Source organism: Vulpes lagopus, chromosome 1 (genome assembly GCF_018345385.1).
Source record: "Vulpes lagopus strain Blue_001 chromosome 1, ASM1834538v1, whole genome shotgun sequence".
Classification (NCBI taxonomy): domain Eukaryota; kingdom Metazoa; phylum Chordata; class Mammalia; order Carnivora; family Canidae; genus Vulpes; species Vulpes lagopus.
In genome coordinates this window covers 156,736,448-156,762,444 of record NC_054824.1, presented here as the reverse complement: position 1 = coordinate 156,762,444, position 25,997 = coordinate 156,736,448, and the positions used below count along the sequence as shown (strand labels likewise).

At 46.4% G+C, this 25,997-nt stretch overlaps 2 protein-coding genes across 5 annotated transcripts in view; one reads left to right on the top strand and one right to left on the bottom strand.

The window, feature by feature from the left end:
* NME7 (NME/NM23 family member 7) overlaps window positions 1-921 on the top strand; it is a 259,381-nt gene extending 258,460 nt beyond the window's left edge. For all 4 annotated transcript variants that reach the window (XM_041752560.1, XM_041752542.1, XM_041752568.1 and 1 more), the window contains one exon: window positions 634-921. In XM_041752560.1, the coding sequence (XP_041608494.1) occupies window positions 634-666 (33 nt within the window). In that variant the 3' untranslated portion in view covers window positions 667-921. The remainder of the gene's footprint in view (window positions 1-633) is intronic.
* Window positions 733-24,626, bottom strand: ATP1B1 (ATPase Na+/K+ transporting subunit beta 1). The gene is made up of 6 exons (XM_041752579.1): window positions 24,487-24,626; window positions 19,938-20,066; window positions 7,887-8,042; window positions 5,938-6,122; window positions 3,339-3,419; window positions 733-2,178 (listed from the first exon to the last, which is right to left on the bottom strand). The coding sequence occupies exons 1-6, from the start codon at window positions 24,581-24,583 to the stop codon at window positions 1,915-1,917; spliced, it is 912 nt and encodes a 303-aa protein (XP_041608513.1). The 5' UTR covers window positions 24,584-24,626; the 3' UTR covers window positions 733-1,914.
* Between the last annotated feature and the right edge of the window lie 1,371 nt (window positions 24,627-25,997).

Genomic DNA, 25,997 nt, shown 5'->3' with positions numbered 1-25,997 from the left:
CTCTGCTGTCACATACGTGACCCTGGGCCTCTGGGTCCATGTCTCCGTGAGGGGGGAGGCATTACCAAGGATGAATCCCAGTCTCACAGCAAAGGATCTCTTGGGACAGCCTGCAGGCCGGAAGGCCCTGTTCAAGCTTTGTGACTGGCTTCTATTTCCAGAAATATGAAGCCAGGATTGTAGTTTGGGTATTTCCCACGTAGGTTATGTGATACTAAATTCTCGGCTTGGTTATACCTGGAGAATGTTTTTCAGAAAGCTCATTTTTTGTCTCAGTTCCCACGAAGGCTGATTCTTAAATATGGCTAAATACGCAGAACCTTACTGTATGAACCTCAAACCTAACCTCACTTTTTAACTGAACTTTTTTTTAAACAAACCTAGTGAAGCACTAGCAGGAACCAAACATTAATGTTTTCTGAACTAAGAGACGTCACCACCACAAAATGCTTTTAACCTTCAACTCTGAACTAAAACCTCATTGAGCCTCTGCCTCCAATGAGCCTAGCTGTGGTCTCATTGGGAGAGGTATGTCTCATGTCTAGAGTCCAGTCTCAGCTCCTGCCTCTGTTGGGTGGAAAAGACTGAATTTCCTTGTGAACTAATGAACTCAATTCTTGCGTTTGTTTTCAGGTTCAGTATTTCTTCAAGATCTTGGATAACTAGCAGTACAGAAAGCAAAGAAGTCACAAGCTGCGGCATTCAGACGAGAGTGAATCACGCACATGAGGATGTGTTCATTCTTTTATTGTCCATTGTTTTAACCTGACTGAATACAAGATCAACAAGAGCACTGTACTCCTGGCAATTATTATATATGTTAGAACATGGATTTTGCACTGTAGACAACATTTAACACCAGTCTATGGGGTACTGCATTGCTTTTTATAAAGTCCAAAATAAAGATTTATTTTCAAACAAGTGACTTTGGTTTATTTCATACATTACACTTTTTCTTGCAGAAAAAAATAAAATTGTACAACTGCATAAATATAAAATTCTTCCACCATGAAAATGGTTAAAACATTCATAAAGACACAGCACCAGCATGTGATGCCTCCAGAGAAAGGAAAAAAGGAAAGTAAAAAGAAAATGTACAAAGCAAATGAATTAGGCCTGTCACCAGCCCAAGTGACAGGCGATCCAGATCTCATACACAGCTTCAGAACGTACCAGAGGACAAGGGAAGAGATGTCAAGACGGCATTCAATACAAAGCACAACACAACCCATCACCTTTTTGTGTTTTTCTGTAGTGTCACTTAAAATTTAAAGGGCAGTTCCCCCACGACAGCCCACCCCCACCCACAGCCCCAGGAAAAAAAAAAAAAAAAAGAAAGTAAAGACCTAACACCACAGGAAAAGACTATGGAGTGTGTTAAAAATGCTCATTGATGGGCCATTATTCTTGAAAGAGCCAAACCAAAAAAAAAAAAAAAAAAAAAGTACCATGCCAGTTTTATTCCCATTGAATATTTACACCTTGGACAGCAAACCTTGCTCACATAAAGTAGAAAACAGATACGATAAAACATGGCTTGAAAAATGACCAGAGTTTGTGCACCTATAGTACTGTACACTAAATCAAATACACAAGGCAGCAATACTTAGGGGCCAGAAACACTGCTTACTACGGGTCAGTTATGGAATCATAATTTACAGTAAAAATGGGCACGTCCCAAGGCTCAATTTTTATTTTTCTTTTGTCATTTACAGTAGAATAAATATTTTGTTGCTATTGCTACACTTTAAATTTACATTCTAACCTATTAAATGCAGAAAGCTAGTGTAAAGCATATAGATTAAGTGTAGGTCCCATACGTATGACAGTTTATTCAAGACTAGTAGGTTTTTGTTTTTTGTATCTTTTTTTAACTTTTTTTAAATGGCTAGTGGGAAAGATTTGTGCTTGTGATCAGCTCTTAACTTCAATTTTTACATCAAAGCGTCCCTGAAAACGGTCTTTCTCACTGTAACCAATGTTCTCCCCGTAAGCCTTACACTCGATGCGAATTTCAGTGTCCATGGTGAGGTTGGTGAACTGCACGGCGAGCAGGGGCTGCAGATACTTGGGCTGGAGCAACTTGCCGTAGTAGGGGTAATATTGCAGGGGAAAGCCCGGGTAGCCGCCCAGGCCAAAATACTCCACGTTTCCAACTCTATCCTTGTCTTCGTCTCGCTAAAAATCAGAGGGAAAAGGAGATTTTTTAACAGCTCACAGCCTGAGTCACCCTTCATAGCCTCAAACAAGACCTCAAGCCCACAGAGCGGTCTGGAACCTGCTGCTGCAGGGAGGCCAGCCAACCCCCGACTTGCTCAGAGTCCCCACAGAAGCTGCTGGAGGACCTCGCTGTAGTGTCTGACACAAGAGCAAAGGGTACACCCTCGGTCATCATCCCCAGCAGTCACAAGCAGTGGTCAGAAAAGGAGGCTACTCAGGTCAGCTGGGTGGCTCAGTGGTTGAGCATCTGCTTTTGGCTCAGGTCATGATCCCAGGGTCCTGGGATTGAGCCCTGCATCAGGCTCCCCACAGGGAACCTGCTTCTGCTTCCACGTATATCTATCTGTGCCTCTCTCTGTGTGTCTCTCATAAATAAACATTTAAAAAAAAAAAAAGAGACTGTTCTCATTATACAAATAAAGGAACCACAGCAAAGGCCAACCAAGTATTCCTCCAAAGCCAACACCTAGAAAGGGACCTGCCACTGAAAGTGAGAAATCCACTGGTGGTGGCCCAGGGGATGATACTGTGACAGTCTTCCCAAAGGTCTATTTGCCTCTCATTTTCTTGCATCCATTTCCTGGTGCCTGCATAAAATAGTACTGTTTGGAGATTCCCTTTATTTTGCCCTCTCTGTGAATAATCCACTAGGAATTATTTTTAGATCTAAAGGGAAAATGTACTATTACCTTATCTTTCATCATTTATTTTTTTATTTTTACTTTTTTAAAAAAAGCCAAAAACAGTTTTTAACGTGAAATTGTAAAAAAAAAAAAGAAGGTTGGCCTTCAATGTTTTAGCACACTGTGTGGGCTAGAGTTCACCTCTCATCTTATAAACCAATATTCCTGCTAATTAAATTCAGATAATTCAGTTTCTTGTTCTGGTGGAGAAACTGACATATGGTTTTAGCCTTGTTACAGCTTTCTCTTAAGATGTTCAAAACCCGTACAAGCTACAGCTCAATGGAGACTACTGCCTGGAAGCCACGTTTCTCTTTTCCCATATCAAAGTTTTTACCTCTAACTGAAAACAACCACACCCGTACCTGCTTCCCCCCCACCGCCCCCCTTCTCCGGCTGTCTTCCCCACCCCCTCAGTAAGAAGCATCTCCTTACCTTGCCAGTGCACTGAACCGGCAGGACGTAAGGACTGTATTTCATCACTGGGTAAGCCTCCAGGGACTCATTCTTGGGAGGCTAAAAATAAGAGCCCACAGTGGTCAGTAAGTTTGTAAATAATTTTCTAAATTGCTGAAAAATGAAGCTAGTTTTATAGCACAAATAAGTGCACATAGGTCACAGAAAATCAACTGAAGTAACAAAACACTAGAGGAAAACTGAATGAATGGCTCCCCTAACCAATCCACGCCGTGACTCTGGGGAAACAGAAATAAATGCCAAGTTCTGTGAGCCTACATGTAAATGGTGATATAGCCCAACACTTCAGGGAACTTGTAGTGGTGACCCCTTTATAATAAGCTTCCTTCTAGGACACTGAAAAATAAAAGCAGACCCAGTATTTATAGTCCTCATCTAATATTCTAGTAATTAGATGGAAAAGCTAGTTTGACATTGCTGTTTTTACAAAACCTGGGCTTTCCTCCATGAATAAATAATGCCATCCTTTTCCCTCAAGCAGGCCTTCTTTAAAGTAGGCTTTTTCCCCCCTCTGGATGTCCAGTAGAGGCTCTCCCAGGTAAGGAGCATTTCCAATTCTGCTAAGGAAGCCCAAAATGTAAAACAGGTAAAGGTAACAAGTGCCCTAAATGAAAGGGTGAGTCCACTGAAGGGACCCAGAGTACATTCTGAAAATTACTGTTGTGGTGAAATATCTAGAGCGTTCCAGAAGAGGATTTGATCCTCTTTCCCCCGGAAGGACAGCTACTCACTTGTGACTCAGATCAGCAAAGCATGTTAGGCTTGACATGAGCTGTAACTCACACAGAGTCTAATCGAAGTCAGATCAAATTTCTCGGTACTGGTAAAGAACTAATATTTTTGATGCTGTATTAGAATACAAGAAAATGATCATCTAGATCTGACTCTCTTGGAACTTTCTGCCAGCAACAGATTTATCTCCATAAAGATACAGAGAGAAAATGCCTATCGATAAAGAAGTTGCCAGAATCTATCTTCAGAGGGTGAAGAAACAGACACATCGATGAGATGCTAGAGTAACACAACCTCTGACAAAAATCATTCACAGAACACAACTAGGGGGTGGAATTGAGGGTAAGGTAATGAATTAGACAGTGACACCGGATAACCAAGTGGAGATGAAAGACAAAAAGAGGAAAAAGAAAAGAAAGAGGAGATGAACTCATCGCTCAGCAGGCACCTCTACAGCCGTGGGAAGAGATGGGAATCCCAACAGGCTGTACGGACCACTGGGGGCTGGGGTACGAATATCAAGCAATATCTGTGAAGAGGTATCAAAAGTGAGGGATTCAGAGAGCAGAGGTTAGGACTCCTCTTCCTTCGGACCACCCACACCAATCCCTCTCATGGCTAAACAGCTGATTTATCTAGGTGGAGAGCTCCCTACAATATGAGTATCAACTCTAAGTGTGACATGGTGGTTCTCACCATCTCTCTTCCCTTAAATCCTAACTTCTGAGGAAAAAAGATTAAAATCCTACAGAGAGATTGTGCAGGTACGTTGTGGGGGAGGTAGGGGGGCCGTCACGATGTCAGCCAGCAAGGCCACCAGCCAGCCTGCACATCCATCCACTTCTGCGTCAGGTGGCAGCAAAGGAGTTCTGATGTATCCCCTTCAGTTAAGTTAGAACTTTTCATCCCTACATCGATTTTCTGTTTTACATAGACTCCTGGGTAACAAGCATTCTGGAAACAAATTTATAGCATCAGCAGAAAATTAATGATGAACAAAAGAGCCAGATTCCAGAAGTGAGTTAAGTTTGTTCATATAACCCAGCTGACTGTGCAGTCAATTCCTATCGGGACTGGAAACTCCACTCGGAACGGCTATGCCTGCAAGGGCGACCCAGGGAGCCGTGCTGCAGAAGCCTTACTTCAGGGAAAACGACAGCCCTATATCCCACCACCTGGAGGAGAAAATGGAATAGCCAGCTTTATGAAAGCAGGGGTAACACCGATGCACAATTCCGCTCGTCTCGGTAGACAGCGAGCGACGGCAGTCTGCCATCGTTCAGTGACCTCAAGCGATGTTTACCCACACTCTCGGCTGTAATGCTACCTCAAGCCAACCCCACGGTTGTCAGAGTTCACCCTAAATGGTGTTCAGCTTCTCGCTATGCAAGGAAGCTGTCATACAGTACAAAACAAATACCTGTTTTTTCAGATTACTGGATAATTTTTGAAAAATACTCTTGTACGCCAAGAGTACCAAAACCACAATGACACTGTACATGCAGTTTTTAAACTGAAAAAATGTCTTTTTCTATTTTTTATTTCCAGAGTTTATGTTATAGAATGATGTCATAGAAGTGGTAAGAACAGAGCCGCCGGATTTACTCCAGAATGTGGCTCTGCCCCCAGAACTTCTCTAACTTTAGAAAAAGAGATAAATGACCTAATTTCCAGGATCTCGAGGTGGATACAGAAGTTTTCGATGTCGAGGTTGCCACTGAGTATAATTTAAAACTTCTTCACATGCTCTCCTCACACTGATTAGCTACTTTCCCCCAAATGAGAATGGCCTGTTTTGATCCTAGGATTTAAAACCTTGACTTGCCTTAGGTTTGAAGCCCAGAACTCGGTTGAGCTTTATTAGGACACACGGTTTGCCGTCTCTGTAGCCATAAGTCTCATCGTTGATTCCGGAGCAATTGCCCAACCACTCAAGCTTGAACCTGCAGACTTTCCGCTCTCCTCGTTCATTGTTAAATTCTCCTCGTTCTTTGATTTCGCTGGGCATATCTGAAAATGCAGACACCATTTTCACATTGAAATGGGGAGCGCCACCGGGACAGGAGGGGGACCTGAGCGCCACCGGGACAGGAGGGGGACCCGTCCCTCGTCCCTGTGCCCCATGCTAAGCCAGTGCTGGTCTGCACTTAGTGCACAGTCTGAATTAAGCAAAGATTTCCAGCAAACCATCTTTGGTCCCCTTACTGACATTAAAAAGATATTTTACCCAAAGCAGGAGCTGGTCTATGATCCCACACCGGGGCTTCATCATACTTGATGATCGACACATGATGTTTTAGTCTGTGGCAATATTTCTCTTCCCTTAAATAATGGATGACTCAGCTATTTAGGAGGCTGAGGAAACCCGATCGCCTGTCATGAGCAGCCTCATTGACACAGGTCACAGCTGAGCTCATTAGCAAGGACATTACAATTAGAACACAAATTAAAAGGTTCGTCAATAATTTTCAGAACAATAATTTTTGGTAACAATTGCCTGACCATTGCTAGGCCACTGTCTCTGCCACTAATTAGCATGCTCAACAGTAAAGACAGAGTTACTTTCTTCCTTTTCAGACACCGTTCAAGGTTTAAAAATTGTTTGAATTTTTGCCTTCTCAAGCTATGACTTCTTATAAGCATTTGTTCAACTGAAAAAAATTGTATTGTAGTATTCTTGATTCATACCTCCTAACAAAGCCAGAGAAACAATGTAAGAACTAGAGAATTCAAAGTTAATACAAAGCACCCTGCAGGAGACTGAGGCAAATACCATAATTTATACATATTTCTAAGGTCACAAAATAACTATTTTCCCTTCAAATGGTAAAGGGCCTCCATCAGTCCATCTCCAGGGAAGTGATTCACCCTAACGATCTTCCATACAGGCCTTTCTAATCACTGCAAATATGAAAACCTCACTGACATCCTAATGAGAGACATCTACTGATAATGTTTCTTTCAAATTACTCTTTTCAGAATGACTTGAAATGGCAATTCACCCTATATTATGATCAAGCAAACTGCCACATGAAGAGCTAATATTGGTAACTGCTTGAACAGAGTCCAAAGGACTGGTAGGAACTCAGAGATCTTATTTAAGTAGATCTACAAACATGGCTGGACAGCTCAGTCCCCGCAAGGAGGAAGCAAGGTAGCAAGAAGGAAGATGTGCGCCCCCATCAGTGGCTCAATGAATCCAAGAGCCACCCTTCCTTCACCATTCCTGATCTAAATGCTGAGCTGCCAGAGACATATTTACTATCCATCTCCACCAGTGTCTAGAAGGTTTCCATTTTGATCAGAGATCACCCTTTATCCATATCAGTATAGTTAGAGCTAATAATGCCAAAGAGCCATCCTAATGCAAGAAAAGGCCTTCTACCCTCTTCCACGGGGAGAATGGGGCACGGGGGTGGGGTTGGCAGAAATCTGGAAATCTAAACAGCTGTGCTTCTCAAAAATCAATGGATGTAAGAGAACCATAACTATAGCTATGGTCTTTGAGTGTGAATGGTGAAAAAGCAAAGATGTCTAGGGATGACTGAAAGTAAGACCCTTTTCAAATGCAGATACTCCTAATACTTGAGGCTACTTTGTTTCTTCCACATCCTAGCCTAAATCATAAAGTCTTTTTGCTTTAAAAAATAAAACAGTCCTCTCAAAATGGCCAGACTTCAATTAATTATTACAATAGCATTTTTCAATCATTAAATAACAGGAATGGGAAATAAGAATTAACCAACCACGAACACTCAAAATGAGTCTACTTACTGCCACAATCTTCAAAAATCATTTCATCCTTCTGGGCTGAATCTTTGTACTTCTCCAGGAACCTGACTATGTTGCGCACATATTCCTCATAGCTCTTGGGATCGTTAGGGCGAAAGGAAATTTCAGTCTTTTGGATCTGAGGAATCTGTGTTAATCCTAAACCGGATAAAAAGAAAAACACAGAAAATCATTAGTGGGAGGGTAGTCAAGCAAGATCATTCAAAGCAGGCTCTCCCCGTACAAACACGCTTCACTAACCCCACCTACTAAAAAGAATGGGTTAAACTCCTGTCTCTCTTGTGAGATCACTTCCTGGCATTTAGATCAAGCACCTAAGTCAATGATGCTGTCTTACTATCATATATCATTTTATTTGCCCAGCAACACTTCACCATAGGCATTATCTCCATTTTATGAATGAAAACAGTTCCTGCACAGAAAGGTTAAGTGCTTGGCCCAAGGTCACAGAGGAAGTAGTGGAACCAGAATTTCAACCTATGTATGCCTCACTCCAAAGCCTGTTATCTTTCCACTACTTCCACAGGCTCATATTAAAAAAACAAACAAACATGCATAGCTAGCGAGCATTTCATGTAGGTGGCTTTCCTTTCCCTAGCTATGTGTAAGCCTCTGGGCACAGAGGCCTTTTATATTCCTTTTTGTAATGAAATGATGACCATTCTAAACTCTACAACACTCAAGATGATTCAACAGAGATACTTTTTTGGATCTTTAACCAAAACTGGATGAATTGGAATTTATGTAGTTAACCATTCCTGCCTTCTATTCCAAAAGCAAGTCAGGTGCCAGCCAGTATAAAATTCAAAGTATGACCAGCCTGGATTTTCACTGTTTAACCAACATTTTAGATTCTTTAAATTTTCAAAAGCCTCTGCCATCACAAGATTTCAACAGATACTTGACCACCACACGGTACTATATACGGGCGATGGGTGGAGACTAGATCAACTGCTTTCTAGTCCTGGATTGCCAGGTAAGATGCAAGTTGCCTGTTAAATTTAAATTTCAGATAAACCATGAATCAGGTTTTTATAGGATAAGTCCTGTGTAATATTTAGGACATACCCCATAAAAATTGATTCATGGTTTACCTGATGATCAAATTTAATTTGGTGTCCCGTGTTTTATTTGCTAAATCTAACAATCCTATTCTAGTCCCCACTCCAGACCCACCTTCTTTGCATTGGGCACAGGTGGCTCATCTCCACAGCCCCTCAGAACGCCCCCTCCCCTTCACCTCCACCAAGGGGTGAGTTAAACCTGCAGCCACATGGGCTCCACCCTAGACCTGCAAAAGCAGAACTTCTATTGATGTGACTTGGGAATCTCAAAACTAACAGGCTCAAAGGGATCCCTTTTAAGCACTCTTGGTTTGAGAACCACTGCTCTGGGGAGTCAGAAGCTGAGAGTGGCAACAGTGATGCAGATACAATGATGACCAGGACATAATTAGAGTGATGACAAGAGAACAAGTGACTACTTGGTGGCACCAGCTGTGAGGGGCTGTAGGGGCTGCCCAATGGCAGTTATTTTTTCTAGTGACCAAGGATGGCTTGGAGTTTCAAAAGAGGCTAAATAATGAGGGAGGCCCAGTTTAGGCAGCTTCATGGGCAAGTTCTTCCATGCCTGCAGTTCCCTAGAAGAAGGGAAAAAATAGGAAGGAAGACAAGGAACGTGACAGTCTAGAAGCAGGCAGAGGGGCTTCCCTAGACAAATGACTTTACAAGTGATAGGAAGAATGACCTCAGTAAGGATCATGTGGGACTTAAGGAATCCAAGGGAAAAAAGTTGTCAATGATGATGGAGAGGAATCAAAGAAAGGGGAAGTAATGGGATTTGCTCTTATAAAAATCATCAGTTAAAAATAATTAAGGGTTACTCTAATTAAAAATGTTTTTTAATTTGTTCACAAACCCTAGAAAACTGTACAACTAAAGCCATTTAAGTATACCCTCAACAATCTTTTTCTACAGTAAGTTAAAAAATTGGCATTGTGATCATTTACAGCACAGAGACAGTAAAATAAAAATGACAGCTACCTGCCAAAAAATGAAAAATAAAACAAAGGTGAGTAGAAGTTTCCATTTGGGATTTCATGCTTGAGAAAGTACGGAAAATGGGACTGCCCACTGAAATGAGAAAAGGCCAGAGGGAGGGACATTCCTGGTCTGACTTACAAACTAGACGTTTAAGTCAAGGTAACCCGCCTGGACCTGCGGAAGTGCAGAGGCAGGCCCAGGGCCAGAGTTTAAGAGAACTTAGCAGGATGGGGGGGGGGGGGGGGGGGTTTCCTTGGATAACCCTGGAGCCAGCAGAGAACGGAGCCTGATGGGCATTCACACCCCGGGGCCCACCGGGAGAGCCTGCACAAGGCAGCCAGAGAAGTCAGAAGCAAATGCCTTCAAAATCTGCCATGCAGGTTTGTTGACACCTCTCAGGTACTTCATGCAACGGGAGCAGGAGAAGAAACAAACTTGTAACATCTCCCTGTGCAGGGCAAAGGGCGTTTCCAGGCTATGGGCAGAGAAGGCAGGAGACAGACTGGGGGGGGGTGGGGGGGTGGAGAGAAGGGTGCCGAGGAGGAGGAGATCCACTGTCAGAGAGCGAGGAGTGCTCTCGCCTCACCTTCCCCTGTTGGGGAAGAAGCTGCCCTAGGGGACATCAGCAGGGTAAGTGACAAGCACACCGGCCACAGTCCCTCCTCCTCAGAGCAAGTGACATGGCAAAAAAACAAATACTAACAAAGTGTCAGTAAGCCCAAGTGAGATTTGGAGAGTCTCACCCAGTGAGTTTAAAAGAAGAAGGTGACCCTAGAAGGTCACGTTAAGAGTAAACATGGTAGGACCTCAATCTCAAGGTTAGTGGCAGGCATCAGCGGTCCTGGTCACACCTTTTCCAGGCCCCTTGTGAAATCTCTTCCCCAGGGGCAAGGCAAGGACCAAGGTCCCATCTCCTTGAACTGGGTAACATACTTCTCAGACTCGTCCAGAGGAAAAAGGACAGCAGGGAGAGGAGGTGGCATGATGCAGAGTGTTCTTCACTCCCTTGAGCTACCGAGTCCAAGTTCTCCACTATTAAAAGAGACCAGGTGACAGGGGAAGACATCATCAGCAACCCTGACACGGTGCGCTGAGCTCTTACTAGGAGAAGGGCACTGCTAGTGAGTGCACCTTTCAGAAGCCTGAGAACTATGGCCAAAACTAGGTTCACGGCCACCCGAGACAACCTCCAGTGACTCCCATTAGCAAGAACCCCTGTGGTTGTGGTTAAGAACCTAACTTATAGAAATAGTAGACATTCCTATCACACACACAATGGTACCACTGGCCCAGGAAAGTTGTACACAATTGGTTTCACATCTCTCTAGACAGGGCAAAGAAGAAATAATAAAAACCAAGTAATGGAATCACACTAATTTCCACGCAGGAGCCCAAATCCTTCAGTAAGTGTGGCTCACAATCTAAGGGCCATGGAATCTGTGTGCTACCATATGGGAGAAAGGAGCTTGAAGATGCCTGAAAATTGTGAGGTGTTCTTCCCAGAGAAGCATCAGAAACTGTAGGACTGAGGAACCAAGAGGTAAAACAGACAGTTAAGCACAAGGTCTTAGAATCCTATGATGTGCCGAGCTGGATTAGACTTTGAGCCAAAGTCACTGCCCTGTCCTTTCCATTTGAAGTGACACAGAGCCTTGGGAAAGGGAGCCCAGATAGGTCAGCCATGGTTTACTGTCTGAAGTTTCCCTCTGGAGTCTCTGAAGGACCTTAAAGGTGTAACTACCAGAAGCCTTAGTGACCAACCTTCAAGATACCCAACTTCTGATCTAAAGGTTGCTTCCAGAGAAGCAGCATCCATGGTTTGGGTTTTGGTCATGTTTCAGAATCAGCTCCTCTCTAAGACCTCACCTGTGGAGGAGGTGCATATATACATACAGACCCAGGAGCCACCCACCGTCAAGTCTGGGCAGACTCCTTCATGCACATGTCTGCTCTCCTCTCCCAGGTCTGGGGTCACACTCCACCCCCCACCAGCCCTGCCCCTGATTTTCTTCATCCAGAGCCTTCTGGTCTGAGAGGTTATCTTCCTGAAAACTCTCAGAGATCAAACCCCTTGCCTGTTTTGTTCTGGATCATCTCAATTAGGAGAGTTCTCTGATGAGATCTTCTCCAAACCATTAGGCAAATTCTTCTCTTCAAAAGTAATTTCTCTAAAGCAATTAGATACACACAAAAGGAAAATGAAAGACCCTTGACCTGGTGTCTAAATCATTTACCTTACATTAGCAGACTAATGGGAAAAGACAGAAAGGAATGGGATCAGATTTGGCAACATTATTATTCTGCGTCCGCGCGGGTTCCACAACTAGGACACTCTCCAGGGCTATACACACCCCACCTTGCTGCCTGGCATCCTCATTAGCTGTGTTCACACTAGGCTGGATACTTTCGGCTGGTCCCTCTCTACATTGCCCACTCCTTGGAGCCATTAGTCATAACTTCAGACAAGGATGAGCTTTGTTTCCAGCAGTAACTCCCAGAGGCCAAAGATAGCAGAAGGCCCAATCACTGGCTTGTGGTCTCAAATTATATTCCAGGAAACAGAACCTTTTGCCTGGCCAGTGTTCTGAACTTGAACTGACATTCACCATGCTGAGTCCTGTACAGCTTTGCCTTGAGAGGGCCATTTGCTTAAATTACATTTCACTCATTATTTCATGAAGTCACCTAAATGGATTGAAAGAGTAACTTGGATATACGAAATTTTAGTATTTAGTTTTTTAATGAATACGTCATCTTTACATAGGATTTGGAGTTAAACAAAAACAAAAAACACCTCCTTGCAGTTGTTTTTTATACTTGCATTTGCCTTTCCTTGGTCTCCCATCTCCTGAGAAACAAATGAGGAAAACACTGAGTTTTTGGCTTTAGTATGTGTTCATAGCTGGAGGGGGAGCTAGCAAGAGGAAGGGAAGGAAAAAAAAGAAAGGCTGATTTTCACTTAGTAGGTTTATAATTGGAAACAAGGGTGTAGCTCCTCAATCCGCTTGTGAGTTTGAAGTATTTAAACCAGAAGGTGGCCACTGTAACCTTGTAACAGTTACTCCAGTGAATCCCAAAGCACAGCTGCCCCAACGGTCATTTAATACACCCTCTACGTCACCAGACCAAATACTCTAAATAGGTATCATTTTCCATAGAGACCTCCAGGAGGGGATCCACGATGACTACTGAGGGCACAAGGCAAAGAAACACAAATGGAGCCATGCACACAGTACAGACATACCATGGATCTCCTGTACCATCCATGTTGAAAGGGAATTTCCAATTTAAAAAAATTGGGGGCATGATTTTATATATGTTGTAACATCTATGTGACACAGATACACATTTCCCCCCCTTCAAGTGCCACTAAGATATTTAGCGGGTTTTTGTTTTTAATTATTTTACCTCTCCAAGATTAGTATCTATTTATCTAACAAAATATAGGGAGGGCATAGGAAAAAAGGTGCCTCTGTGCTTTCTGGAAAATAGCAGTTGGCCTCACCTTCTGCTGGAGGCTCAGCTTTTGACTGTGACCTGGGATCAGTGAAGTCACAACACCACCCTCCAGATACCATAGAATGTGCTCCCTTTGAAGGATCTTTGAAAGATGCATTGCTGGATTTTCTCTACAGCCTATATGGATGTTCAACAATCCTTGGTGTAGTAGGGAAATCTTTTCTCCTGTCTGTGCTAAATGACACATTTTGGTTGAAGGCCTTGCTCCATTTTTGGAATTATGCTTCATCATCAGACTTTGATCTAGAGTTCTATATTCATTTTCAGGTGAACAGAGACAGCATTATTCGGTTCAGAGGATCTATGTTGGAAGCACAAGTAATTTCATAGGGTCCTATCTTTGACACTTTGTATGGCTCATAATTGTGCTTGTTCCTGATAAAAGATACCACTTTTATAATGGGGAAAAAATAAAAACAACAAAAACATAAACACATAGTCAAACCTACTCTTTTACATTAATTAAGCTTTTTTTTCTGTTCAAGGTCAAATTGAGGAACAAACATATATAACAGATCTGACTTGTCTAGACATAAACCATGTTTGCTACGTGACCGATAACCTGAATGAAATAAGACACCATATCATATATATTTGATAATGTCTATTCATGTACATATGTGGGAAAATATATACTTTTCTGATTGGAAGCCACTAGATAATAGACATACATCCCTATTCTCCATCTGCCCAACTTCCCTCTCAGATGGGCCCTCTGGCCATGAGATTGTTAGAAAATTGCAGCTACAGGCATCTGGCAGCCCAGCCCCATCCTATGTCACCACAGCAAATGGAGGCCATGAGCCCGATACTCTTTCCACTAGATCTTCCACAACAGAGTGTGCACAGCAAAAAAGCTCGACGTCAAATTTCAGATTCAGCATTTTCTCCCCATTATCCCTTCATGGAATTTGTTACTGGGTCCTATTTGTCACAGGTCTCTGCTCTGCTCACTTACCTAAAATGAGCACCCAGAGTAAGACTCATTTTTCTGTGACTCCAAGAACATTTTTCAGTTAATCATTAGACTTCTTGTGTCCCCAAGAGCTAACTTATTAGTTTGGTCTTGGTCTTTACAAATGAAGAAATAGCAACATGGGTTGGTGAGCTGTTAGAGCCAAACAGTGAGTCTGGGGCACTCTGAAAAACAAGAACCCATGGAGCTTGCCACTCTAAACCCTTCACCAAACTACAAGTCTGGACAGTAGCTTCTGGAAATCCCAACAGCCACCAATGCTAGCTCATAGAGAGCCACAAAGTCTAGGAATAAGTTGGCAGGATCATCTGAGGGTGGGAAGAGAGAAGGAGGGAGAATGTGAGAGGCAGCCTGGCCTGGGGAGTGCTGAGTATTTACCATGTCAGCTCACACAGTACAAATTAATGGAATCTAATGGAAATAGCAAAGAAAAAAAGAAACCATCCTATGTCACTCTGAAGTAACAATTCCTCCAAAATAGAAGGCGGCCAAATGTTTCCAAGTCTCCCTTTGAAATTTAAGTGAGACTGTGTGGTAGTTTGGGAAAATAAGCAACTAAGACTGATGTAATGATTTCTCAAGAATTTTGCTTAATTACACTGAGATTTTAACTATAAGGCATTGTGCCCTAACGCAAGAAAAGATATTTCCCTTTTACAGTCAAGATGAAATTGAAACTGCTACTGGTGCTGGTCTACGCCCACCCTAACCTCCCTCCTTGAATCTGGTTACCATGGCACCAAGAATATGAATCCTTTTTTTTTTTTTAAAGATTTATTTATTTATTTTAGAGAAAGCGAGTGAGCAGGGGAAGGGCAGGGCAGAGAGAGAGGGAGAGAGACAATCTCAAGTAGCCTCCCTGCTGAGCATGGAGCCCAACTGGGGATTCAACGAAATGACCCTGACATCATGATCTGAGCTGAGACCCACAGTCAGACGCTCAACCGACTGAGGCACCCAGGCACCCCAAGAGCATGAACCTTTTAATAGTTCTTCCAGCACCGTGCCATCTTTACTGCAAAGCAAAACTAAAAGCAACCCAAAACCTAAAGAGGAAGAACTGGAGCCACGTTCATGCCTCCTCACCAGGATGAAGGGGGATGGGAAGCTCCACTGGCCGCATTGACGGACAGTGACCTTCGTGTCATTCCACTGTGGCTCAGGGAGTGGGGGCCAGGGGGGTGCAGCCTGGGAGAGGGCACTCCCCCACAACAGCGCTGGGCAGGCAGCAAGGGGTGCGGGCTCCCGCTGGGGACTGGGGCTGGGGAGCGTGGGCACATGTGCCCCCAGTCCTCTCCCAGTGAGGCAGTGTCCTTCTCCATATCCAACGGTGGACAGGATGAGGACAGATGCTGCCAGCTACCGCTGGGGACTTCCTGAAGATGTCCCAGGGAGAAAGGGGTGGCAGGGCTAAGCCAGCCAGTGTGGGTATTTTAAAGGAAGAGACTATGGGACAGACACGGCGTCACTTATATTTAGTTCAAAAAATCTTGGGGTGCCTGGGTAGCTCAGTCAGTTAAATGTCTGCCTTTGCTCAGGTCGTGATCTGGAGTCCTGGGATCGAGCCCCGTGTCACGCTCCCAGCTTAGCAGGGAGTCTGCTTCTCCCTCTCCCCTCCTTCCCCCACTCACGTGTGCACATGCGCACGCATGTGCGCACACACACACACACACACTCTCTCTCTCTCCTATCTCAAATAAATCTTTAAAAAAAAATCTTAAACCGTGTTTCCTAATCCAATTTATCCCACTTTCTGTGATAAAGCCAAGATGCTATTCACTCCATGAAAAATGTTAAGTGTACAAAGCATCCCTGTTCCATCATCCACAGCTCACAGTCTAGAGATACTGAACTCAGTACAGGAAAAGAAACGGCTAATACCAGTAGGAAGAACCAAAGTGGCTGCTAATAGCTCCCCTTTGTTTAATGCTGTTAGGTTTGCCACTATCAGGTACTATTCACTTTACACAGGTCTATCATCTCATTAAATCCTCACAGGGGAATATTCCCGTTTTACAGATGAGAGGATGGTGGCAGAGTGAGGTTAAGTAATGCATGGAATGGTGAAGACTGTGTCCAACTGCACAGTTCCTGCTTTTCATTCTCAGGTCAACTTCACAGTAGACACACATATAACAGCTTGTGAACTCGGGGCTGCTTTCATATTTATGTTAAGCAATTTCCAATGGCCTATCATCGACCACTCTTGACCCAGAAACATAACAATTTATGTTTCAACCTTATATGACAGCTGAAGTGCTGGCCCTGTGCCCTCTGGGCCGAAGTGGGGGTGAGGGGGGAGAGGCTCTGTTCTACTGTCCCAGAGTAATTGGACTCCATTAAGAAGGACCACAGGCCCTGACAGCCACCATCACTCAGGCCCAGGAACTGCACTTATCCTTTTTTTGTTTTGTTTTTTCTTAAATTTCACTTCCATTCTGTAACTTAGTCCTTTCTCTGAGACTTTCATGTTCAGCCTATCAGCTTCTCCAATATTATAGGCAAACAGACCCAAATGTACGGTATAATTGCCACTGTTTAATTTGGGCACCTCTGCCCATGTTATTAGGAGAGATTTGGGGCACCTGAGTGTCTCAGTCAGTTAAACGTCTGCCTTCAGGTCAGATCATGGTGCCAGGGTCCTGGGACCAAGCCCCAGGGAGTCTGCTTCTCCCTCTCCCTCTGCTCCCCCCTATGCTCATGCTCTCTCTCTAATAAATATATAAAATCTTTACAAAAAAAGAAAGAAAGAAAGAAAGAGAGAGAGAGAGAGAGAGAGAGAAAGAAAGAAAGAAAGAAAGAAAGAAAGAAAGAAAGAAAGAAAGAAAGAGAGAGAGAGAGAGATACCTAGTTACAAGGTGTGCCTAGTGTGCAAAAGGCAAATACCAGCCAGGCCGGGTCTGTCATGCCTCAAATTCAGCTAACAACAGCTTTAATAAGTCTCTCAATCTTGAAATGATGTACCTCGCCTTTCACACTCAGTAGCTTCATTTGACTTAAATTTGCAAATTTCCTTCCTTCATTTTCACAAAAATGGAAACTTGGAGATACAAAGTTGAAGCCGAAGAATCACTGAGACATTCTTCCACGATATGTTCAGTCCGCAGGCCGAAGGAACAGCCTACCCCAAACACAAATTCTTGAGCTCTGCTCTGACAGATACCCAGGAGGGCGCAGCGAGGGTCCCTCCGAGCACCCAGGGACAGTTCCAAGCTGCACTTCTTAGCAGCCAGTGCTCTGCTCACCTGCCCTCCCTGCTCCAAGGCCACCATCATTATCCAATCAAAGTCACATTGTTCCTTGGGAGGACAAGAGCACAGGGGGCTCTGCAAGGTGGTGGATAAGGGGCTGAGGGAAAAATGATATCACAAAGACAAAGAACCCAGGCGGCAGGACGGGGACGAGGGAGAGCTGAGGAGGCACTTTTCCTGTGACTCAGGCCAAAGAACAGGAACGCATATTTCCACAATGAGCCACCAGCATTCCTCTGGAGAAGCGACGGTTTATCAGGTCAGTCCAACTGCTGAGGACACTAAATATAGGTACTGAGAATGTGTCTTTTAGGAAGGGGCTGGAGCGAAGGGGAGGGAGGCCGGGAGAGGGGGTGGGAAGGCTGAGCACCTCCACCAGATCTTCTGGGCAAGGTCACGGGTAAGCCCCCGCTTAAAAGGTCTGGCACTGCAGCCTTCTCTTTGTTTTTTTTTTTTTTAGTCTTTTCTCTTTGAAAATGAAATTGCCCTTTCTGCAAAGAACGTGAAGAAAATTTTTACGTTTATTAAAGGCTGACTTCTCACTGTTTATACAGACAAGAAGCACTGTTTTGAATCTAGGAAATCAAATGCTTGACCTTTTGGTCACCTTCGGCTTTGAGAATTATTTTAAAGCAGCATCATGGTTAAAGAACAGCTTTTCAGTGGCTAAAAAAATAATAATAATAATAAGAGAAAAATAAAGACCTACACAAATGAATTACGACAACTAACATTAAGATACAAAGAGGACACCTTGTGTTTCACTGTCACAGAAGCCAGCGTACCTAAGATCCTAGGTCTCTCTCTGCACACCAGAATTTCTGCTTCAACCTTTTCAGAGACCCACCTCTTTTGGGAAACACGTGCTGAAAACTGTGGATTATTAAGCAGGTTAAAGTTGTTTTATATACTTACATGTTTATTTTCCCACTTCCAAAAATCCTCTAGATCTAAATTTATCTGCCAATATCTAGGGTTTTCTTACAGTGGAGGACTGTCTTGACTTGAGGCTGGTGAACAATGTTTGCCACCTCCATGTTCTGGAAATTTTCTTCTGAGTCTTTCACACCCGAGTGAGGAGGAGGACACAAGAAGTTTGCGACAAGCAGCCACACTTGATTGAGGCTGCTCGGTGCCATGATCAAAGCTGCTCAGTGCCATGAAGATTGTCTCAAGATTGTCACCTAAATACAGCTGTTACTAAACTGTCGCCAGGGAAAGTGGAGAGGGGACACGTCATCGCCACCCCCAGCGGCAGCCTCAAGGTCATTTATAATGTAAGAACCCGGAACTTATGCAAACTTTCCTGTCTCTAGGTCCTCCTGACAATGACTTTTAGAAGAGTCAGTGAGCACGATCAGGTCTGTGGTTGCCCGCTGTCTTGTCCTTCCGTCAGCATCAGGTGTTTAGGGCACTGGGCTTTCCCTAGGGTTTAGTGAGTGGGATGGACATGCACAGCTGTGCATGAGGCACAGGTCACTCAACAGTGATAGCCCCTGGATCACAACAGGGCACTCTTCTGGCGTTTTTTTCCTTCCATGCTGACCCTTCCCCATTAATCCAAGTTTTCAGAACTAAAGGAGATAGTTAAACTCCAAAATGGGTCTAGAAAACTGATAAAGAAGACTCCTACTAAATAAGCAGGTACAAACACTGAGAAGTGAAGAGAGTATGCTGTTGTTCAAGGTCAAATTAAGTCAGGCGAAGTCAACAGCAGGTGGGAGAAGGCACTCCTTTCCCTTGAGTAATCGGCCATGTCAGAGCTTCTCATCAGCCCTAAAAATAACTTAATCTCTCAAAAAAGAGAGCTGAAGTGGTTTTTCACAGGATTTTTCTGAGTCACAGTCACTTTGAGAAAGTGAAAGATGTGCCTGAGCTGGAAAAGACTTGTAAGGACCCCACTAATCAACCCACTAGGCAGTGAGGTTGAGGCAGCCATGGCCTCATGGGGAGTCACACAGCTGGTAGGCTTGGGGGTTGGGGGGTGTGGGAGGCCAGGGCTCTTCACCGTCACTGCAGAACTGTAATGTTAAGACATCTGCAACCCTCGGAGCTCTGTCTGCAATGTGGGCAGGAGATTTGGCTCTAACAGTAAGCAGTTTGCATTTTTTCCTATTAAACAACACTTGGTTTGATACTGCATTACAAACAATTTTCAGGAAAATTTTTTTTTTTTTTTTTTTTGGTGAAAAAGTGACACCCATTTTACTCCTGGAAGAATTGAACTTATTCATATTCAAGTTACCTGGTGGGGCCACACGGTCCTGGTATGTGGGCTTGAATTCGCTGATGGTGAGCAGCATCACTTGAATGGTCCCAATGAAGATCCCAGCCAAGCAGCCGTAAAATATCACGTAGAACAGAAGGATCTTAACTACAAGGAGCACAGACAGAAACAGAAGGCTGTGAGAGAGTCACATGCTCAGAAGGAAAGGCTAATCTCGGAGACAAAGGGACTTCCTCACTTGCTTCCCCTCCGACCTGTCTTCAGAGCTTCCTTCTCCAACACGCTCTCCAGAGCATGAACCACACTCCTATACAACAGAGAACAGAGACACGGCCCTCCAGTATATGATGTGTGTGTGTCGGAGGTACGTAAGGATAAGAGGAACATTTGGCTAGAACTAAGATTATTTACAGGAAATAATTTTATTGCCTAAAATTTCGTGAAGATCACCAACAAAATCTAAGGCCATGTTTGTGTGCTTACGCAACGCATTTCCAATATGACAGTATACTCCCTTTGAGACAGACGTAAGGTTTCTTGCCTTGTTTATCCCCTGATATTTCAATACTACAATCCAAGCCCCAGTGCTCCTCCAAATGTTCGAATGCCTGCAAGTTTTTACACTGGGCCAGAGCAATAAATGCCGAGAAACCCCAGGAAGCTCTTCTGCTCCATGCTGTCACCCTACCTCTGACATGTATTATGGACCAAGCACGCTATGTTTTCCATCAGGGGCGCCAAACAAAGGAACAAACAAACGGAAATCCTATAGTAAAAATGACAAGTGTATTTTTATTTCATCTTCTGACTGGACCTGGAATACTGATTGGCTTGAGGAGCTGCATTTTCTTTTTCTCACCACCAGAAGGGTAGCAGGACGCAGGTTGAGCTGGCTGCAAAAGCAAAAACCCCAAAAGCTAAATACCACGAAGCCCACGGACGGGAATGAGGCTATCAGTTACTGGTTTACGAGGATTATCTCCCCGATTAGCTGCATAGTAACAGGCTGTACTAGGCATCGGCTGGCGGCCCCGTGCCAGCCAACAACTCCCTGTGAACGCAAGAACAGGAGCAAGTGAACCGGAAGGTTAGCAAGTCTGAAACAGAGGACTGCCCGAAGGAGCCTTAGGTTACTTCTTTAAGAAGCTCCAAATCTCCTGCAGAAAATGCTGGGGTTCTGGGGGTGGGGGGAGTACAGAACAAAAAGATCGTTGAAAGGAAGCAGATTGGTGCACAGTGAAGGGATGGAGGGACAGAGCGGGCGCACAGTGGCAGGAAGTAGCCCGGTTGTCTCTGGCAGGCAATTTAAAAGCCCAGCTTTCCAATCAGCAAATACCCGGTTCAGGGAAATCATGCCGTAGTGCTAGTAAAACCAGCCAGAGGCACGTAGGACCAAAATGCTTAATCATAATCCTTTTTCTCCCCTATCCAAAAAAAGAAGGAAAAAGGCTAGGACACACGCCAAAGATAAGGAAACATGAAAGGCTGCAGAATCTTGAAGCACAGCTGCCCGGCTCAATCACTGCCTCCCAGCAGAGCAAGGGTTAACTGCTGCATTCTGTATCCAAGTAGCAGTGGGCAAATGGTAAGGCTGTGACGTCAAGAGATCTGGAAAATTTTTCCAGCGAATGCTCCTAAGGGGTGCAAGAGTTGGTATCACACAGTCAGAAAGGAACTGTTGTAACCTCTTTTTTTGCGGTCCTCCCCCCCCACCTTGTCTTGGTGTTCTCAGCTTAACCACACTTGGCTCTTCCAACAATTGGAGCATTTTTATATTCATTCCTTGGACTCCAGATACCTAATTCTAACAACTTAAGAAGGTATGTAATTGAGGTGATAATTGAAAATACAAATAGAGCAATGGAAAAATTAGTCCTTTTGCAAGCACACTGATTACGCTGAAGAAGATAGAGCCTTTCCCTTCTGCCTGACACCATACCCTAACAGAAGTAAGGGATTTTTCTCTTTTGCTTCAAGATGTTACTTAGCAAAATCTCCCGTTACAGCTGTGAGGTCAACTGGTTAAGAAGAGCATGAACATCTGGCAGGATCTATGCGGCAGAGTCACCAACAGTTACCGGGGGCTGCTCAAAAAGAAGAGCTAGACAAACACTACATGCACGGTGCACAGAGGGTAAATTTCAGAGGCATTTTTTTATTTTTAACTCTTAGGCAATTTTTCTTCCTTTAAAAAAAATACAAATAATATAGAGGTTTTCCAGTTAGGGGGGAAAAAAAAAGAGTACCCTTCAAAGGGTCACAGGCAAAAGGAAAGACTGGCATCCTAGCCCAGTGGTAAACATAATAAAAACCTACCAATGCCTGTTTTTTAACTTAATATAAAGGTGGAAACACAGGTGATTTGCATGCTGCCATTTCTCCAGCAGGTGACAGGCAAGGCTCCTGCATCCATCTTGGTGAAAATCTACCTATAAGCAAAACTGAGCCAAGGGCAACCTGCCCTCGTCCCAAGGGCATCCATGTTGGGCCCAGTGCTGGAAAGGTAGCATTTCCTCCATAGGAGATAGCAATTGCGATCACTTCCTCTGCTAAGAGAGGGTCTGTCGATTCCTTATATTGCCAGAGAAGAGGAGACAAATTAGCTCAAAGCAAAAACTGAATTTTTAGACCAGCACCTGTACCTTGGAAAAGAGGAGCAAAGATAAGACAAGCACACCAATCCTGATGTCTGCATTCATAAATCAGGGTCCTGGCACCTTGTTGGATGTGGTATTGAGACACCAATATTAATTCACACGCACCCGCTTTCTCTCACATATGGAGAAGGTAGTGCTGTCCCATTCAACGCCAGCTTAAGAAACAAGTCTTCCTATACTGCCTTACCTTCTAAAGCAAATATTATTCCGGAATTGGAATGAGGAAAGAAATCTATTTTATGAGGGGGGAAACACTAGAGGGCAAATTTCACAATATGTCTGGTTTCCAGGCAGCCCCTGGCCCATGGCAAGGCTGGGATCAGACCACCAGGGCTGGAGCCTCCAGTGCATCTGGAGAAGGGGGACCATACTGCGGTGCACCCCCTCCCCCCAGGCCTCACTCAAGTTACCAGGAGTTGCTAAATCGCCCTGGCCAGGGGCTGTCCACCCTACACACACCCCGAGTTCTTCCAGGTTTTCCTTTCCACGTTGAGACAGAGAGCTATCTTAATGCATGAGAAACTACGGCAATAATCCCACTGAAGAACACAGTCTCCCCAGAATAAAATAAAATATAAAACACAAGCTAAAAGCCATCACTTTAAAGACCTACATTTAACATGGCTCTGGCATACCTATCCTTCCCTGTAATACCTTGGAAGGCGGTTTCACCTTGACTAACCTTGAAGTGTGATGCATTATTAACCCTTTAGTTTTCAATCAAGAGAGACCCACTACAGGCTGCATTTTTTTTTCTTTGCAAAAATCATATATTTTAGCTTCTTCCAATTCAAAATGTCAGCCAAGCACTATTTCCCTGACTCATTCTCCTGTGATGGCCACAGATCCTCCCAATCAGGAGCACTGACTGCATCAGCCCCTAGCCAGGACTCCCTCAATGGCCGCAACGGTGGTGCTAGTGGTATTGACGATGATGATGATGATGATGATGATGATGATATTAGAGAAGGAGGGGGCAGTGATGCAGGAGGGGGGAGTTCCCTTCTCTCCTTTCCGCAGTCACGACTCTTACTGATTTGCCTACAACTATGCCCTTCAAAATGACCTTTAAAAAAAATCTCACCCTTCCAGTGAAGGGAGGGGGAAAACAAGGTATCTAATTTTCAATGAGGGGGAAAAAAAAATCCAGCCAGCCAAGCAACAGGCTGCCCCAAATCCTGTAAAGGTGAGCTGCATCTACCTTTATGCCATTTATTTCTTAGCCTAACCCTTCACTGTAATCAACCGAAGCTACTGAGTCTGCAACTGTGTGTGTAGACATTGAAAAACACCCAGACTTTACCACGTTCCGGGGCCTCCTGGGCCACTTCTCGGTTGTAATGACTCCACGGGGGGTCACTGGGGAAACTCTGGGCATAGCTAAGAAATACTGCAGTGTGGATGGGCTCTGCTCCCTCCCCCCACCTGCGCCTTTTGAGGTACATACTTAGACTAGGAAGGTCTAGTCTCGCCTGCAACCGATCCTATTACCTCTGTGAGGTCCTCTCGCTGCCTCAAATCTCATTTTTTAGGACTGGGGGCATGAGTACAGGGAGGAACAAATCTAGTCTCCCAGAGCCTGACCATTCCCGGGAGGGAAGGGCTCCAGCCATGCTCGGACGGACTGCAAATTACCAAGACGGGGGGGGGGGGGGGCTTGGCAATCTACAGGACCCCCTGCCCGGCGTGCTCTCGCGCCCATCCCGGGGGCTCCGCGTTCCGAAGCGGGGGACAAGCCCCGGCCCGGGCGCCCCGAGCAGCGCCCGCTCCCGACCCCGACCCCGACCCCGCTCCGCCCAGGGCGGCGCGAGGCTTGCGGAGCGGTCCGCAGAGCCTGCGCAGGGATGCGTCTCCCGGGACAGACGAGGCGCTGGGGGCGGGGGGTGGAGAGCCGCGGCCCCCGTACTTACACCAACTGCCACCGGTCCTGCCCAAAAACTCCTTCTTCTCCGAGTTCCAGATGAATTTCTTCCAGCTGCCCTCCTCCTTGGCTTTTCCGCGGGCCATGGTGGCGGGTCAGCGGCTGCCGCGGGGGCTGCGGGTGGGTGAGTGCGGCGCGCGCCCTCGCGTCCTCCCGGCTGCTGCTCGGCGGCCCGCGCCCCGCTCTCCGCAGGCTGCACCCGCCGCGGCCGCTGCGGCTCTCCGAGTGCCAGACGCGCGCCGGAGGGGCAGAGGCAGGAGCGCGGGGAGGGGAGGGGAGGGGCGGGGAGGGGAGGCGGCGGCGGGGGCGGGGGCGGAGGGCGGAGGGCGGGGGGCGGGGCCGCGCGGCGGGGCGGGGCGGCTCCGAGCCCCGCACCTATGGGAGGGCGCACGGCCGCTCGCGGGCTCTCCGGTCCGCCGCGCGCTCCGCTCGCCCTTGGGGGCTTGGGGGCTCGGCGAAGCCGCAGCTGCCGCTCCGGCTGCCACTGGGGCCGCGTGCTCGGCCCCCGCCTCCCGTGACCTCTGCAAGACAGGCAGGGGCAGGAGGAGAGCCACAGAGAAGGACGGACGAACGGACCGCGGACCAGCCCTCGCGCGCCCGCCGCGAGCCGGGAAATTGGCTGGGAGCGCGCGCCCTACCTTTACTATATACCGCGCCGGGGCGGCCCGGGGCCCCGCCCACCAGCCGCCCGACTGGCCAATCGCGGGCGCGGGGGCGGGGCCTCGGGCCCGAAGGGGCGGGGCGGGGGCGGGGCCTCGGGCCCGAAGGGGCGGGCGCGGGGCGGGCGCGGGGCGGGCGCGGGGCCGGCACAAAGGAGCCGCGGCTGCGAGTGGGGCGGGCTGAGAGCGGGGGCGCCAGGCGAGGAGGGGACGGCGCCGCGCAGCCCCCCCCTCGCTCGCGGGTGGACGCGAGCCCTCCTCCTTCCTGGCGAGGTGCGCCGCACCTGCGTCGCCGGGAGCCCCGCGAGACGCCCGGGGACCCCAGTCCCGCTGTCCCGACCCACCCCTCCTGCCCGCCTGCTCTCGCCGCACGCTCCCGGTCTCCCTCCGCCGCAGGTCCACCCCTCGTAGGCCCTGGAAGGGGGGGCAGGTCGCTCGAGGACGCCTGCGAGTCGGGGACTCTGGCTAGCTCCGCCCCGCCTCTCCGCTCCTGCACCTGCCGCCCCCCGCGCGCTCCTCGCCACTGCGGTTGCAGTTCCGGCCGGTGCCTCTCCTTCCAGCCCAGCCCAGCCCAGCCCAGCCCAGCCCGCCAGCCCTGGCTCCCGACTGCCTGCTGCGCTTCTAGTGGGTGGCCCGAGCCGCCTCAAGCCGGACAATCGCCAGACCCACCCAGGGCGGATCCCGGGGTCCGAAGGGACGGGAGGCCGACTGCTTGTCCCCGGCGCGTCTTCCCTCGGAAACCAGTCACGCTTCTTGGCGGGTTCACACCAGTCTGCACCCGGACGACACTATTTGCTCATGACCCAACCACTGCAGACTCTCCTCGGTGCCCAGTAGGTGG

Coding starts and splice junctions, on each gene's coding strand:
- ATP1B1 (XM_041752579.1), bottom strand. CDS start 24,583: ATGGCCCGCGGAAAAGCCAAGGAGGAGGGCAGCTGGAAGAAATTCATC. Junction 20,067..24,486: donor CAGGACCGGTGGCAGTTGGT/GTAAGTACGGGG, acceptor TGCTCCTTGTAG/TTAAGATCCTTCTGTTCTAC. Junction 6,123..7,886: donor GATTTTTGAAGATTGTGGCA/GTAAGTAGACTC, acceptor CTGCATTTTCAG/ATATGCCCAGCGAAATCAAA.